The sequence below is a fragment of the Aphelocoma coerulescens genome, chromosome 9 (assembly GCF_041296385.1).
Source record: "Aphelocoma coerulescens isolate FSJ_1873_10779 chromosome 9, UR_Acoe_1.0, whole genome shotgun sequence".
Classification (NCBI taxonomy): domain Eukaryota; kingdom Metazoa; phylum Chordata; class Aves; order Passeriformes; family Corvidae; genus Aphelocoma; species Aphelocoma coerulescens.
The window spans coordinates 6328364-6342813 of NC_091023.1; the positions used below are offsets into that span (position 1 = coordinate 6328364).

The 14450-nt window shown below is 41.4% G+C and overlaps 1 protein-coding gene across 1 annotated transcript; it reads left to right on the forward strand.

The window, feature by feature from the left end:
- Window positions 1-10778: 10778 nt before the first annotated feature.
- GPR55 (G protein-coupled receptor 55) lies at window positions 10779-11741 on the forward strand. Its single transcript, XM_069023860.1, has one exon. It carries the CDS (start codon window positions 10779-10781, stop codon window positions 11739-11741), a length of 963 nt encoding a protein of 320 aa, XP_068879961.1.
- Window positions 11742-14450: the final 2709 nt, after the last annotated feature.

The window sequence follows — 14450 nt, forward strand, 5'->3', positions numbered from 1 at the left end:
TTTGAAAGGTTTTCATCTCTTTGAGGTTTTTCACTTTCCTGCAAATCGCTTTTTTGAGCCCATTTATGTCATGTGGCTTTTCTCTACAAGCTATTTCTAGGAATACACCTTTGCTAAAGGGAAGAGAACTTTCCAGCATTTCAAATAAATGTCTAGCACTCACACTTGAAGTGCAAAGCTAGAAGATTATCAGTGTAAGTGGTATGATTATATGCAAATGAAGTGCAGTTTTTATTTCCAAAGTCACTCTGTCAAACTTGTGTGTGAAGACACTGGATCATGCCAGGCTGCCAGAACAAAGCCAGCCATATTGACTCAGCTAGATTAACATTACACATCAGAAGGAATTAAGTATCTCACCACCATTAGGCTCAAACACCACAACCTCTCTGTGCACAAAGGAAGATGAATTCCACTCTCAGAGAAACAAGCCAGAGTACTTTTCTCCCTGGGGAGTAAGCTGGGCTGGCAGCACATTGCAGCATCCCCACCTTCTGCAGCATCCAAGACCCTGAGACCAAGACAAATTGGTTATATTTTAAATATTAATCATATGCTGATAGCAAGGGCAGATAGCCTACATGCATGGGAGAAACAAGCTACAACTGATTGAACTTGCCCCTATCACTGTTCTTTTCAGGTGCCAGATTTAAGGATGCCCAATTCTCTTCAAGGCAAAGACCACTTCTGCAGTGGAAAAAATAAGGAAATTTGCTCAGTTGCCCTTTCCAAAGGAGAACAGACAAAGTCACATCTTCACAAAAGGACATTTTCTTCAGCAGCACAAAACAAAATTCTCTCTCTCAAAGGTCTCAAACTGGCTATCTTACTGAAATAAAAAGCGTTCAGCCAGGACAGATTAGGAGAGAGGAGAACAAAATGAAGCTCATACTGTAACCCACATGTGCAATTTAACAACTGTTAATAAGTCATTATGATAGTGATGTGCACGCAAATGCATACACGCATGGTTTTTTCAGATATACACATGGGGGAGAGAGCACCACACAAAGGAAAACTCCAGTTCCACTCTGATGCCTCTTGCCCAACATAGGCATGAACTACCCAAAGATGGCACTGTCGAGCAGCAGTTCCTCCGCCAGCACCGCTCAAAATTGTGACGCTGAAGTAGATGCGGGGATCCCTCCCAGCATTTTCTTGAACCATTTTTCCCTATTTCTCAGCCACACTCACTGCATCTCCATGATAAGTCACTCTGTGGTACAAATTGGGACTTTGGTGGGACCTGTCTGGACACTTACGACAGCAGCGATGTTGACAGCAGTTCTCACACCCTCACATCTCAGTGCCAGGTTAGGGGACACAGGCTGGAGACATCGACATGCACACCCTAGCAGTACACTTGGGCTGTGGTGGAGGAATGCCATTGTCTGCAGAAACCACAGGGAAAACCAAGCCAGGCAAACAGGAGAGCCATGGGTGCGGTAACTGCCATCGCCCAGGTGAGACAAAATCAGTGTGAGAAACAGTCCTCAGCTGGCAGCTCAAACAGCCTTGTCCCTGGCACAGAAACCATTCTGGCTATGCTGCGAGGGGCCAGAACTGGTCCCGCTTCTCTGCAATCCTTCAGACATGCTTTGAGAGGTGCCTTATTGGTGCACTGCTCCTAAAACAACTACATGTGCTTGGCAGCACATGAGCTAAAATTGGAAAGGCTCCGAGTGCAAAGATGACATGCATTAATGAAACAGGGCACATCTCACGTCTGGAAAATGTTCCTTTTAAGCCAGTCTGTGATCTTCATTTGATCCTTATCCATTGCAGTCATAGGCTTGAGTGAGTAGGGCTTTCTTTTCAGAAAAGCCAGTCCCTACACTGAAGAGGGGTGGATGAGGACAAGCTAAAGGAAAAGGAAAAAAAATGTCATTTCATTACACACAAGTCAGCTCCTTTTCAGACCAAGCCATTCAACAGAATTGAGTCTTTCAGAGAGTAGTAGCATCAAGAGTGCATAAACCCTGCAGAGGAGGCAGCTCCTACCCCTGGTGCCGGGCTGTCTGTGGGAAGTACAGGAATGACTGTGCAAGGCGCAGGAGTGCCCTGCAGCTGCTGCTCCTTTCCTGCACTGGCATCCCTCTGTGCCAGCCTGCAGTGATGGCTGGTGACTTGGACTGATGGTCCAGTCTACAGTGCTCAGGTAATACATGGTGGGATGAAAATGCAAAGGAAATAATTTTCGTTTTGTGTTTCATTACCTACTGCACTGCAAAGGCTGAGAATAAAATGTTTTCTATGGGAGAAAATCTAGATAACATCACTTATCAGAGTTTATATGGTGAAGATGGGTGAGCATTACATAACTCTGATCTGATCACTGCCTGTGTCAGGAAAAAGAATAGTGTGCAATAACCACACACTGGCACTGGAGTGGTGAGGCAGAGCAGATAAATAGCCTGTTTAACTGCTCCTGCAGAAGCCTGAGTGCTCAGGAGGCCTGCTAGGAGCTGTGTGCTCTTCTGCACAGGTGCTGGGTTTATATCCACGCCACTCCTAACCATTAGTTCCTTCTACTGGTTGATTGTGAAATTAACTGGCGGTTTCATTTGAAGCCTTGGCTTTGTGCACACCTACCATTTCCCCTGGCAGTGCCACGGCTCAGTGAGCATGGTATCTTCACCAGCACCAGCCCAGCTCTGCTGAACAACCACAGAGCCCCCTGATCTGCCAGCTGGCACAGATGGGTGTGCTGGTGAACCTCGGAGGGCAGACTGCAAAGCTCATGGGTGCAGGAAGCTCTGTGTCTATTCTTACACAGTTTCACTAAAGCTGAACTTGCAGCTTGACTGGCTGCTCCTTCCTACAAATACCCAAGAAAAATTTATAGCCTATTGCTAAGCCCACAACCAGAACTGATTTTGACCACACACAAGCTATTCTGTCCCTGCCTAGAGGAGGAATGGACTGGCCATGAAGAACATGTCCTCACTGGCACTGGCCATTTCTAACTGGCCTTTTTGGCTGTGGAAGACCAAACTGAACTGTGGAAAATTAGAACATCAGCTGTAGACTGTGGGTATCTGAAGTCACTAAGGAGATGGCATCCTGCATGCTTGGTGTTCAGATGGTGAACTTCTGAGTCAGACACAGCTGAAGATATTCTGCACTTCAAAGTGTTACTCCCCTGATTGTGCTCACTCAGCTACATAAGAGTGCTGTTCACCAGACTGCCCAGTTCCTTTCCTCTCATCACACAACCCTGACAAGCCTTTGTAAGGTTTCTCAATTGTAAAAATGAATCTACCCTCATAGCTGGCCAGCTCCAAAAAAACTATACTATACTATATTTGCTCCATCTGGGCTGCCTTTAAGTCTTTGCCTCACCTTGAAGAGGCTGAGTGCAGCTGTTCCTGATAAAATACAGCAGTTCCCAGGTTTTCTGGTTTTAAGTTTTGCAGTCTCCTGAACTCAAAAAACTGGCTCCATGAGAATAAACACAACACCTTAGCTATTCAAAGCTCCCAGCTGCACAGTTAAGATAGCTCACTGTTTGTCAGGCTTTGACTGCTTATGAAGATGAGGAAGAGGGTACTGAGCAACCCAAAGAGCACTAGTCTGAAGTGGAAGGTTTCCAGATAAACAAAACACTGTACTCCAACCCAAGTACAAACAACAATTTTTAAGCCACCAATGAAAACTAAGCTTGTTCTTTTATTTACTTGTTCTTTAGACAGAAAGAGCATCATAGTACATCTGCAGGTAGATGAGAGCATCATGAGCTCTTAGCATAGTTCTCCTTTCCAGGGCTTTTCTGCTGCTCAGCTGGAGTTAGATAAAGTCTCCAGGATCTCCCCTCTTAAAAGAAGGCAGCAAATTCCTTTTGGGGTAGCAAGCTGTGGTAGCCTGCTTAGAACAAGACTTGTTAGCTTAACTCACTATGGCCATGCAGTCTTTGAAACCTTGAAAAACACACCAAAATATCAGAAACCATTCACAGCACAGCATAAAAGACATCTTAGACTCAGGTGTATATAAGTTCATCAGCTTTCTAATTCCCCACTGCACCCAGCACTCTTCACAAGGACAGTTTGTTATTCACCTCCTAGTTCTCTGTTGAGCAATGTCTTTTCCTGACTCATTTTACTCTGGATGATTAAGTCTTGTTATCTGAGATGATATTTTAGAGCTGTCTGGGAGAACAAATAATACATTCATTCAGAATGGCCCGGAAATACATTGAACCCTTCCTTTGAATTTTGATTAATTTACATTTGAGCATCCTAATTCTAGGTCTGAGGCCCAACTCATTCCATTCTGGCCACTGAGTACAAGCAAACACTTAATTTAGACATTTGTGAAAGTTGGACCTCAAAGCTGCTATGATATATTTTCCACTTAAAAAGAGCAGAAGAATTCATGCTGGTGTAATGCAAATGAATGTGGTTTTGCACTGTATGAACATGTTTCCTCTGAAAGAGATTTTGATTCCTTGAAAACAGCAAATGCTGGTGCCTGACTTAGCAAGAGCAGCACTTATGGCACCAAGAGGATAAAAAGTAGAGAAAGTTCAGCAAACATTTAAAAATCAACCAACTAACCAATCAACCAACCAACCAATCAACCAACCAGAAAACCCTACTCATCTTTGCCATAAACATTATGAATTTTTTGGTCATACACTTCCTTTTGGTTGGATTATGGCTCCTCCAGCCACTATTTATTTGCTAATTGGAACACAATACTGGGAAACAGATAAAGTTGTTAAGATTCCTGTCTCTAGGTAGCACAAAAAAAGATACACTCAGAACATTTTAGTGGTTACTTAAAAAAAAACCTGAAGGCCTTCTCCTTCCCATTAAAAACTTCAGAGCCATGCAGCCACCTGAATGCCCAAAATACAGCATTTATCAAGCAGCAGTGCTGGGTGATAAGGCACTGAAGCACAAAGGATTCACTGAAGTAATTCCTGCTGAGCATATTCATGTATAGCACCTGAGAAACTTCAAAAGCAATCACCAAGGGTGGGGAGAAACAAGCCTAATTTCTCAGCCAATAATGTATCTGCCAGCCTGGGACTGAGTCATTCACAACTTGCTCTCATTAAATATCCTCTAGATGGAAGTTGTCTTCATTTAGGCCAAAAAGACCAACCTGAAAAAGGAAGATTTATGTGCACACCAACAAATTACATGCTCACTTATGATCAATGAACCCACATGTATCACAAAAAAATTGCCAGCTTAGCAAACATGCGGTTGATGTGTGCAGAAATGCTGATTTTTTTGTCTAGGTCTGAGGCATCAAGTGATACTGAGTGGGAAATTCATAGAGCCACAAGGAATGAATCTAGTGCTGGGAGTGAAGGCAGCACAAAGTATTAAAATTCATTTTTAAGCTAAGTCTGGAGCATGCCTGTGGTGAGAAGATTAAAGAAGCAAACCCATTTCAACCATTTCAGGTGCAACATGACACAGAATAACTTGTTCAAAAGTCACTCAGAATTGTAGGGTGTTTCTTTTCTGCTAATATGTAGGTGCACTCTTAGCTTTCTTTCTGTGACTCCAGATTTATTTAAGTCTGTTGCTGAGCTGGAGCTAGGCCATAGTTCTGAAAAGACAGAAGTTGAAAAGCCCTTGAAACCTCCCAATTCCAGAATGTGTTTCCCAAATGCTATGAATCATATTGCTTTCATTTCCTCTGCCTCACCATTTTCTGAGGAGGTTTACCTAAACTTTGTTTAGGGTTCTGCTTTTTTTTTTTTTTTCCAAATCCCATTTTTAGATGAGACAGGAAGAAAATTGCAGATTTTTTTCTTCTCCTAGTCCTGTGGTACGAAGCTGATGCTACTTTTTCTATAGAAAGACAAAATTACCTCCAAAGCCAGGTTGCAGTTTGAAAACTGTCACTTAGAGCTGTATTTCTTCCTGTATTTTTCTACAAAAGGGTTGCAGTGTGTCCACACGTAAGGAGAGGGGCTGTCAGCACTAGCAAGTGAGTTTCACACTTCAGCCAGAGAGGTTCCAGAAAGCCTTGGAAGCTCATCTCAAGAAAAGTGTATTTTGGTTACTGTGTAATTTACATGTAAGGCACTAGGTTGCTTCTTGATACACCTCAGTCTTCTCAGAGATAAACATTTGTTTGCCAACTTGAAGATATGAATCATACACCTGAACTGGCTAAAACTGGCACATACCCCTTAAATAGTTTAACAGCTGCGTGTGTGTAAGTAGCTGTATCTCTCAAAAGCCACTGAGCACTTGACTACTGATCTCCAGTATGCAAATGGAGCAGAAGCTGGGGGAAGAAATCCTATTTTTATTACAATCTTTCCTACAACTTCCCACTTTCCAGCTCCTCCCCAGATCAAGGAATAATTGGAAATTTGGAGGTAGCCACCACAAGCTCACAAAAGCTCTCATCTGCATCACAGCAGGTAAAGGCCACGCCGAACCCCCTGACTTCAGAGACGAATTGCTTCCCACCCTATTTTGACTACTGACTGAAAACAGTGGAGGATTCAAATCTTTACACTTTTTCCACCTTCACTTGCCTATATAAGTAAGTACATAGTGTATCTTGAGACAGGGAAAAAAAAAAGAGAAGGATGTGGTTGGTTATGCCGCTTAGAATACTTGTAAGGCATGGTCTGTAAGACAACATTCTCAAGCTCTGTAGAACAACCTGGACTGAAGTAATGCTGCTGATCTGCTTGCTGGGGCTCAGGTAAAGTAATTCCTGTTTTAGTTATTGACTTTTATTTTTCCAACAATTTAATAGCAACATTGATTGTAGACACTATTTTTAGCCTGGTTAGATGATTATTACTTATAAAGTTCAAACAATAAGATCAAACGTAGTGTTGCTTAGCTTAGAGCAGAAAGAAAGATTTCTGCTTTAGTGATAAATATAAATCTATTCTGTTGTAATCAAAATACTTAGAAACAAATGGTAAAAAATTATCCAGCTACAGATGAAATATACGGCAGCTGTGGGACCTGCTGCTCATCATTGCACTAAGCCATCTTACTCTTCTCAAGTACATCCACGAGAGAATAACTTATATCTACTTATATTCTACCATGAATAATGTTCTAGGAAATAGATATAAACAAAACATGTTTTTGCTAATGAAGCGTTCATGGATAAGAATACCCTTAATGTAACATCCCTCATCTGTGCTCTCATACAGATTTGTGTGAACCCCAACTAGAGCCAGATGAACTCAGATCCAAGCTGCAAAGAGGAAACTATTTGTGAATTCTGCTGTACTGCAAAAAACCTGCAAAAAAACAGCAGAGCTATTACTGTAAAACCTTGCTGTTCATTTCCTAGGTCAGATCACCTTTGCTGCTCACTAAACCACAAGCTCCTGCTATGGGTAAACCCAATTAATGTTTAACGAGTTCATAGGAAGTGGAAAATCCTCAGCAGGAGAAACTGACAACGAAGCAGCGATGACACAGAGGCTGGACCAGCTAAGACACACTCTTTTGAGTACTGTAAATCACAGGTTCTTATATTATCTTTTGGTTTCTAGGAGTTGTCAGAAACAATCCTAAAGCCACAGGAGATTCCTTCAAAAAACTTTTTGAGGACAGAGAAATTTTCCTCAGAAGACTGGAAAAGAGCAAATGTGGTACCTCTCTTAAGAAGGTGGAAAGGAAGGAGTTGGGAAAACTAGATCCCTAATCCCAGCTTTAGTATTTGAAAGAAATATTGGAATCACCCACCAAAGAATCTGTTTGCAAGCACACAGAACTCAACTCAGTGGTAGGTAAAAGTCTGCACAGATTAATCTGAGAATGACTGAAATAGAAGTAATTTGACTTCCTCACTGACACTCTCAGCAATGGGAGACGGGGTGTAGGAGGGCAAAACAGGTTTCACACACTACCTCTAAAGAAATTCTCATATGCAAAGGAAACATGATCAGTATGAATCATCTAAAAAAAAACTTCTATATGATTAGTGAGTACCCCCCGAGATACTAATCAGTGTCTACTACATAGGAAAGATGTCTCTGGTTCAGTTCAGTATCTTTCAGGATGAGTACTATCAGTATTTTTACTAATAATTTGGACAATGCAGTAAAGATGATGCTTATGAAATGACTACAAGGTTATTTGTCAATGAAAATGATTCTTCAGGTAACTCTGAGCAAACATTACTTAGTCTAGAACAGTTGCAAACAATTCCCATGGATTGCTCAAGATGTAAATTTTTAATTTGAGAGACTAAAATGATAAAGACCATCATGTTTTTGACAATCAGACAATTATCAATTTAAAGGTTGTCTTTTCTCGAAATTTATAATTTTGTGGAGTAATGTTACATGCAATTTGGTACCAATGAATTCTAAAGAAAATGCATTCAGTGAGCTAGAGATACAATGAAAGTAGCACCAAACCTCAGGCTTTTAAGAGTCATCATGCACAATTTTCTGCTACATTTACAAAGCACAAAGTGCTGGATTGACAAGTGTTGTCACTACCCCAAAATGTTTCATGTTGCCTGATTTTTTCCCCAGGTAGATGGGTGCCCTTGCATGGGTACCCATGCTCACACCAAAGCTCGTGTTCCCGTGTCCCCTTCCCTGTCCTGCCCTCCGGTGACAGCAGCATCTGCCTACAATGATCCCTTGAACACACAGCACCAACTCAGCTCCCTGTTCTGTGTGATTCTTTCACATACCACAAACACATGATTTTCTAAGTAGCTGCCACATATTGCTGGCTCAAATGGATTGATTTAACCTCATCTTGATGACCAAACCAAGGGGTTTTTTTGTTCTCATTTCTGACAGATAAATCCACTGATAACATCCAGCTTTCCTTTTGCTGTTTCCTAAGTTCACAACACTGTGACAGCCCAGCTCATGTGGCTCTGTCCAGTTCTCTGCAGGTAGCAGTGGTACCCAGCCCCTGACTGACAGCACCTCCCCAGAGGTCACCCTCACTCTTACAGTGGGGTCACTGGGGGAAACACAGCCAAGGACAGTCTCAGTGAATTTGTGCATCTCCTTAATAACCCCCATCCAGTCTGTTTGTAGTCCTCATCAGCTTCCAGGCAATCATTTCCCCACTTACTGAACAGCCCTTGTTCTAAACCCTGTTTTTTCTAGTGCTATTCAGTTGTTTCTAGTACACTTTGCTAAAATGCAAGTGCCTGAAATTCTCAACCTTTCCCTTATATGAAAAAGCAGATACTTCATCAAAGATAAGTGTCTGGTAAGAGCTATCGAAGACTTATTTAGCAGTTTTCTTTAAAAATCTGTGTGAAGCTTAGACTCAACAGTTACAGAATAGCTTTAATCAAATTTGACACTCTTTCCTTCAACAGATAGACTAGACTGAACCTTTTTCCAGCCACACTAATAATATCCATACTTCATAACAATTACTGAGTTGGACCTTCAGCTTTATGTGCCTATTCTTTCTGTACTCTGAGCTGGAAAATAACTGTTTCACTAATATGAGCATGTTAAGCTCTGAGTGCATTCTGTGTTCAGATAGTTATTTCCATTATTACTCACTGATTCCCACAAGTCATCCTACCTCTGACCTCCAGCACAATGTCAGCATTCCCATCAAATTAGTGGTATAAGAGTCAGCAAAATGCAAGGCTATCTATCTCCTCAGTTAATTTTTAGCAGATCTATTTGTTCTCTGTTTCTCTATTATTTAAAATATTTTATTTTAGCCACACAAAGAGAAAAAAAACTTTCACTAATTGTTTTTTGGCTTCTTTAGCAAAATTTGGCTCCATTTGGCAGTGCTGTACTTTACATCCTCCAAAGCACAGATTCTCGTCTTGATCAAAATCTTCTTAAAACATCTTCACTTACTCCTAAAATTTCTTTCGAGCTACTTGGTTGGCTGAACTGGACTGGGAACTTTAACTACCAATTTCTTCTGCTTTATTAGGACTTTTTGTGACTTTGATTTAAAGAGGTTATAAAAAAGCACTTTTAAGGCATAGTTTGTTAAAGCATACATATATTTTTAAGAACAGTGATAACAATTATTCAAGACAAATTAATTTTTTTTTTAAGAATTGCATTATGAAGATGTCATGGCTTCCATTTGCTAATCTTTGCTGGATTATCTAAGATAATCAGTTAAAATTTAAAGTGCAAACCCCAAATTTAAAGAATGCTGAAAGTTAAACATAAGTGAAAAAACACACTTACTCATTTTGCACCTAGATAAAAGATCAGTCTTCTTAAGTTGACCTTTTAAAATACTGCATTGGATATAAGCACTGTATGAAACGAAAATATCATATAAATGTGGGTGCAGTAAAAGCACATCAGCAAAAAGCTACTGCAGCATGGGGATTCAGGTATAAGAGTAAAATTCCAGCTATCAGATCAACATGCCTTAATATGGAATAATAATTTCATTCATTTCTGTGCAGCAAAAAAACTAAGCATAAGTGTTAGGGAAATTTCAACAGTTGTACAAATTATTAGAGATAGCCAGTAGTCTTTAGAGTTTTTGAAAATATGTGTTTGAAGGAGTCAGTCTCTTCAATATCTGAATGGGATTATCGTATATGGGATGGTAATCAGTGGATGCTGACTACTTTCCCCTGAGAATCAGACTTCCTTGTAACATATCAAAGCACTCAAAGTGGGAATAGAAAGCTCTGTGCTTGAAAGGTTTCACTTTCCGTAATAGACAAAGGCTGACCAAGTGTCCAGCTCAAAACCAAAGAATTCTAGAACTGTGTTTGAAAGCATCTTGGTTTGGCTTTATCACATCATTAACTGTGAGCCTTATACATTTCCAACACGCTGTCTTTGTCATTTCAGTGGAGAAATGACCAACAACAGTGAGAATTGCAATTTTACAGCCGTCGACAGCTTGGCAAGGACCGTGCAGCTGGGGATCTCCATCCCCACCTTCATCCTCGGGCTGGTTCTCAACACGGTGGCCCTGTTTGTGTTCTGCTGCTTTTGGAGAAAGCAGACCAAAACCTCCGTGTACATGATCAGCCTGGCGCTCGCAGATGTCCTGCTGCTCCTCTCGCTGCCGCTGAAGCTGTACTCCTCTGCCACCACGGTGCCTGGGCTGCTGTGCTCCTTCATACAGGCTCCTTATTATGTCAACACCTACACCAGCATCTTCATCATTGTCTGCATCACTGTCGACAGGTACAGGTGCATAAAGCACCCCTTTGAAGGTCGAGCTAACCAGTCCCCCAGGTGTGCTGTTTTGATTTGCTGCGTCATCTGGGCAGTAGCTTGGATCTGCAGCACCCCTATATATGTGTTTCACAAGAAGGATCTTATTACATGCTTTCACAACATGTCAGACGAGACATGGAGTGTCCCCTTAATTGTTTCTGTGGAAATATTTGGATTTCTGATCCCACTCGCAGTGATGGTTTTCTGCTCTGCTCAAACCATCTGGATTCTTCTGAATCACAAAAGTCAAGTCAAAAAGAAGGTAGAAGAAAGTGGCTCCTTACGAGTAATCATCATCAACCTTGTGGTGTTTTTGGTGTGCTTCACACCCGTCCACCTTGGGATCTGCCTCCAGTGCCTGGTGAGGCAGCACGTGATCGTGGACTGCAGTCTGAAACAGACCATCAGCCTCTTCCTCCAGGTGTCGATGACATTCGCCAACCTGAACTGCTGCCTCGACGCCATCTTCTACTATTTTGCTGCAAAGGAATTCCGTAAGAAAACACACCTGAAAAGGATTACTGCATTGTGTCCTGTGTTTAAGCCTTGTGCTATGCAATGGGACTGCCAGCAGTGGGAGAATGCCCCTTGCTAGGACACTGACATGGCAGGGATGGTGCCATAAGGAGAAGGACAATGTTTTTCCAGTGAATGCAAACCTGTTCCATATTTTTCTTCCCTTTAAAGAGGAGGGGGAAAAAAAGTTAGATTAAGGAACCAGCATTAGCAAAGTGACAGACTGACACCAAAAGAAGCATTAACCTTGACGGTATCTACAAAATGTGAAAGGCTTGCCAGAGGAAAACTGACCAGATCACAAGAAGGCCATTTAACATCAGCTTTTGTCATAGCTGCACCAGTTTTCCTTTTACATGTGTGATCAGAAATGTCACAGTTGAGACAGATGCGACACTCACGAATCACACACACCAACTCCATTCAGAAGGCAAAAAGCTTATCTTTAATACCACACAGCGTCTTGTATAGTTTCTTAGCTGTTTACATAGTTTTAAAGCACAAGCTTAATTCAGCCAATCACCACACACCACTGGGTGAACACACGATAATCATGCAGCATGTTTTTCTACCTCTAATTCAGCTATGCCTCTTTCCCACAGTCCTTCTCTAGCAGAAGTAATAGGCCTGAGCCATGATTTTCCAAAGGCAACAAGGCCTTCATTTTATAAGGTTTTACCTGTATGCAACACAGGAAGGTGTTGCTAAGAGCAAATACAGAAATAACTATTCATAACCTTTCTAACTTAGAAGGTATCTTGGCAGTTAAAAGGCAGTATCCAGCCAAAAGTCTGATTCTGCAGAAGGTCACTGTTGGAGCTCCTCTGCTTTGGGCAGCTTGGCCGGCCTGGGACAGCAGTGAATCCTCCCTCCTGTAAGCATTACAGACTGCTTGCTACGAGGGACAGCAGTTTTTGCTCCTTCATGGAGGACATGCTGCCCAGAAGAGAAATCCAAGGGAGTACCTTGGGTACCAGCAATTCCTGAGCAAAAAACTTCCCTGATTACCTTTGCTGAGGAATCATTGTGGTTTTCTCCTTCAATTTTAAAACAGGCTTTACCCATGAAAATCAAAAGAACCCATTCAAATATGAGATTTAGAGAAAGACTGAATGTATTGAACTGTGTTTCTACATCAGTGTATTTCTATCAAAGACATAACATAACACATGCATGAAATCCTTCTGCGTGTCTTCTTGCTCTTTCTTGGAGCAGGGGAATTAAGAAAGCAAGCCCTGCATCACAGAAGATTAGGGAGTGGCTGATATTCTCCTTTCTCCCATCTGGAAGACTGGACCAGCTCTATCCAGCTCATTCCTTAGAGAAATCCTTCTAGCCTGTACTGTACCTGTCTCAAAACATCTCTGGGCTTGCCTGAACCCTTCAGGTCAGCACTTCTGGATTGTCACCACCCTAATGCTATTTCAAAGTTCGGCTGTGAATCTAATCTAAAGGTTTCTTTGTTGCAATTTAAGCTAACAATTTCTTGAACCCTTATCTAGGAGTGGTTGGTGCTCATAGCCAGAAACACATTCACAGAAAGAAATCATTTTCTTCGCCATTCTAAAACAGCTGTGAAAATAGTCTAAGACTGCTGGTAGTCAAGTTTCTGGGGCAGGTATTCCCTTTATTCAAAATGTGAAAAGAAATTACCTTCTCTCGGTGGGAAATTAGAAAGAAAGGGGTACCGTTTTGAAAATACAATTTGCTGTCCATTGATTTCCATAGAAATGATTGACTGTGCAAGTAGGCAGCTGCACATATCTTATAGTGGGCCTAATACATAAACATTTTAAAACCTCTTAGTACTAAAACTATGACCACAGCTGAGGCAAAGAAAGATTTTTATCATCATCTTCGCTGCTTTCTGTAAAGCAGCAAGAGGAAGAGTTTTCCAAAGCAGTAGATTTTCTAAACATTATTTGTTACTGCCTCGATCATTCAGAAACATACAGATTTTCAATATGGGTTAACCTTTCTTCTTTGCACCTTTCACATTACTTTGCATACAAAATATGCGTGTGAGAAAGAACAAGTTTTACTAAATAAACTGTACCAGTGAAGTGTATGATTTGAAAGTACATTTTAATTTCCCAGTTTGACAGCAGTATATAATTCTCTTCTACCTACACTAGCTGCCTAAAAATTACTCAGCACCAGCAACTGTGACCCATCACACAAAGCTAGGATTATTAATGAAGCAGTACCTTTGACTTTTAACTAATTTATCACTTGGAAAAGGTCATATTCTAATATTCAAGGGAATAAGAGCACGTACGCAGGAGGCAGAGATGGAAAGTGTGTGGGGACTCCCATCTGCAAGGGTTGGGGAAGAGTTAGATTTGCCAGGATCAGGGAGACAAAATTCCTTCATGTCAGTGCTCAGTCAGGGGTAGAGTCCCAGCACACTCAAGCAGGGAGAGACTTCACTTACAGAAAGAAATTAATGTCATTGTCTCAATGAAGGAAACAGAAGTCGGTCTATGAAAATCAGCCTCAATAATGGGCAGTGGTGGGACCCACTACTGGTCTCAAGGCTCAGTCTGCTCCTGTCGTACATGGCTGCAAACCCAGACTACAAGATCTGGAAGTTGAACTGGTCTGTTTTCTTCCCATTTATTGCCACCAGGGCCACTTCTTTGTTGCCCTAAAGTTTTTTTATAACTCCATTTGTCTAAATTTTGCCTGTTATATAAGTAAGTGAGAGCAGTCTCTCTAAGCATGCTTGAAATTTGAGAAATGAAATTAAATTAAATGAAAATGAAATGAAGAGAAAGAAGGAAGAGAG

Excerpts from the sequence above, each read along its gene's own strand:
- GPR55 (XM_069023860.1), top strand. The coding sequence starts at position 10,779 with ATGACCAACAACAGTGAGAATTGCAATTTTACAGCCGTCGACAGCTTG.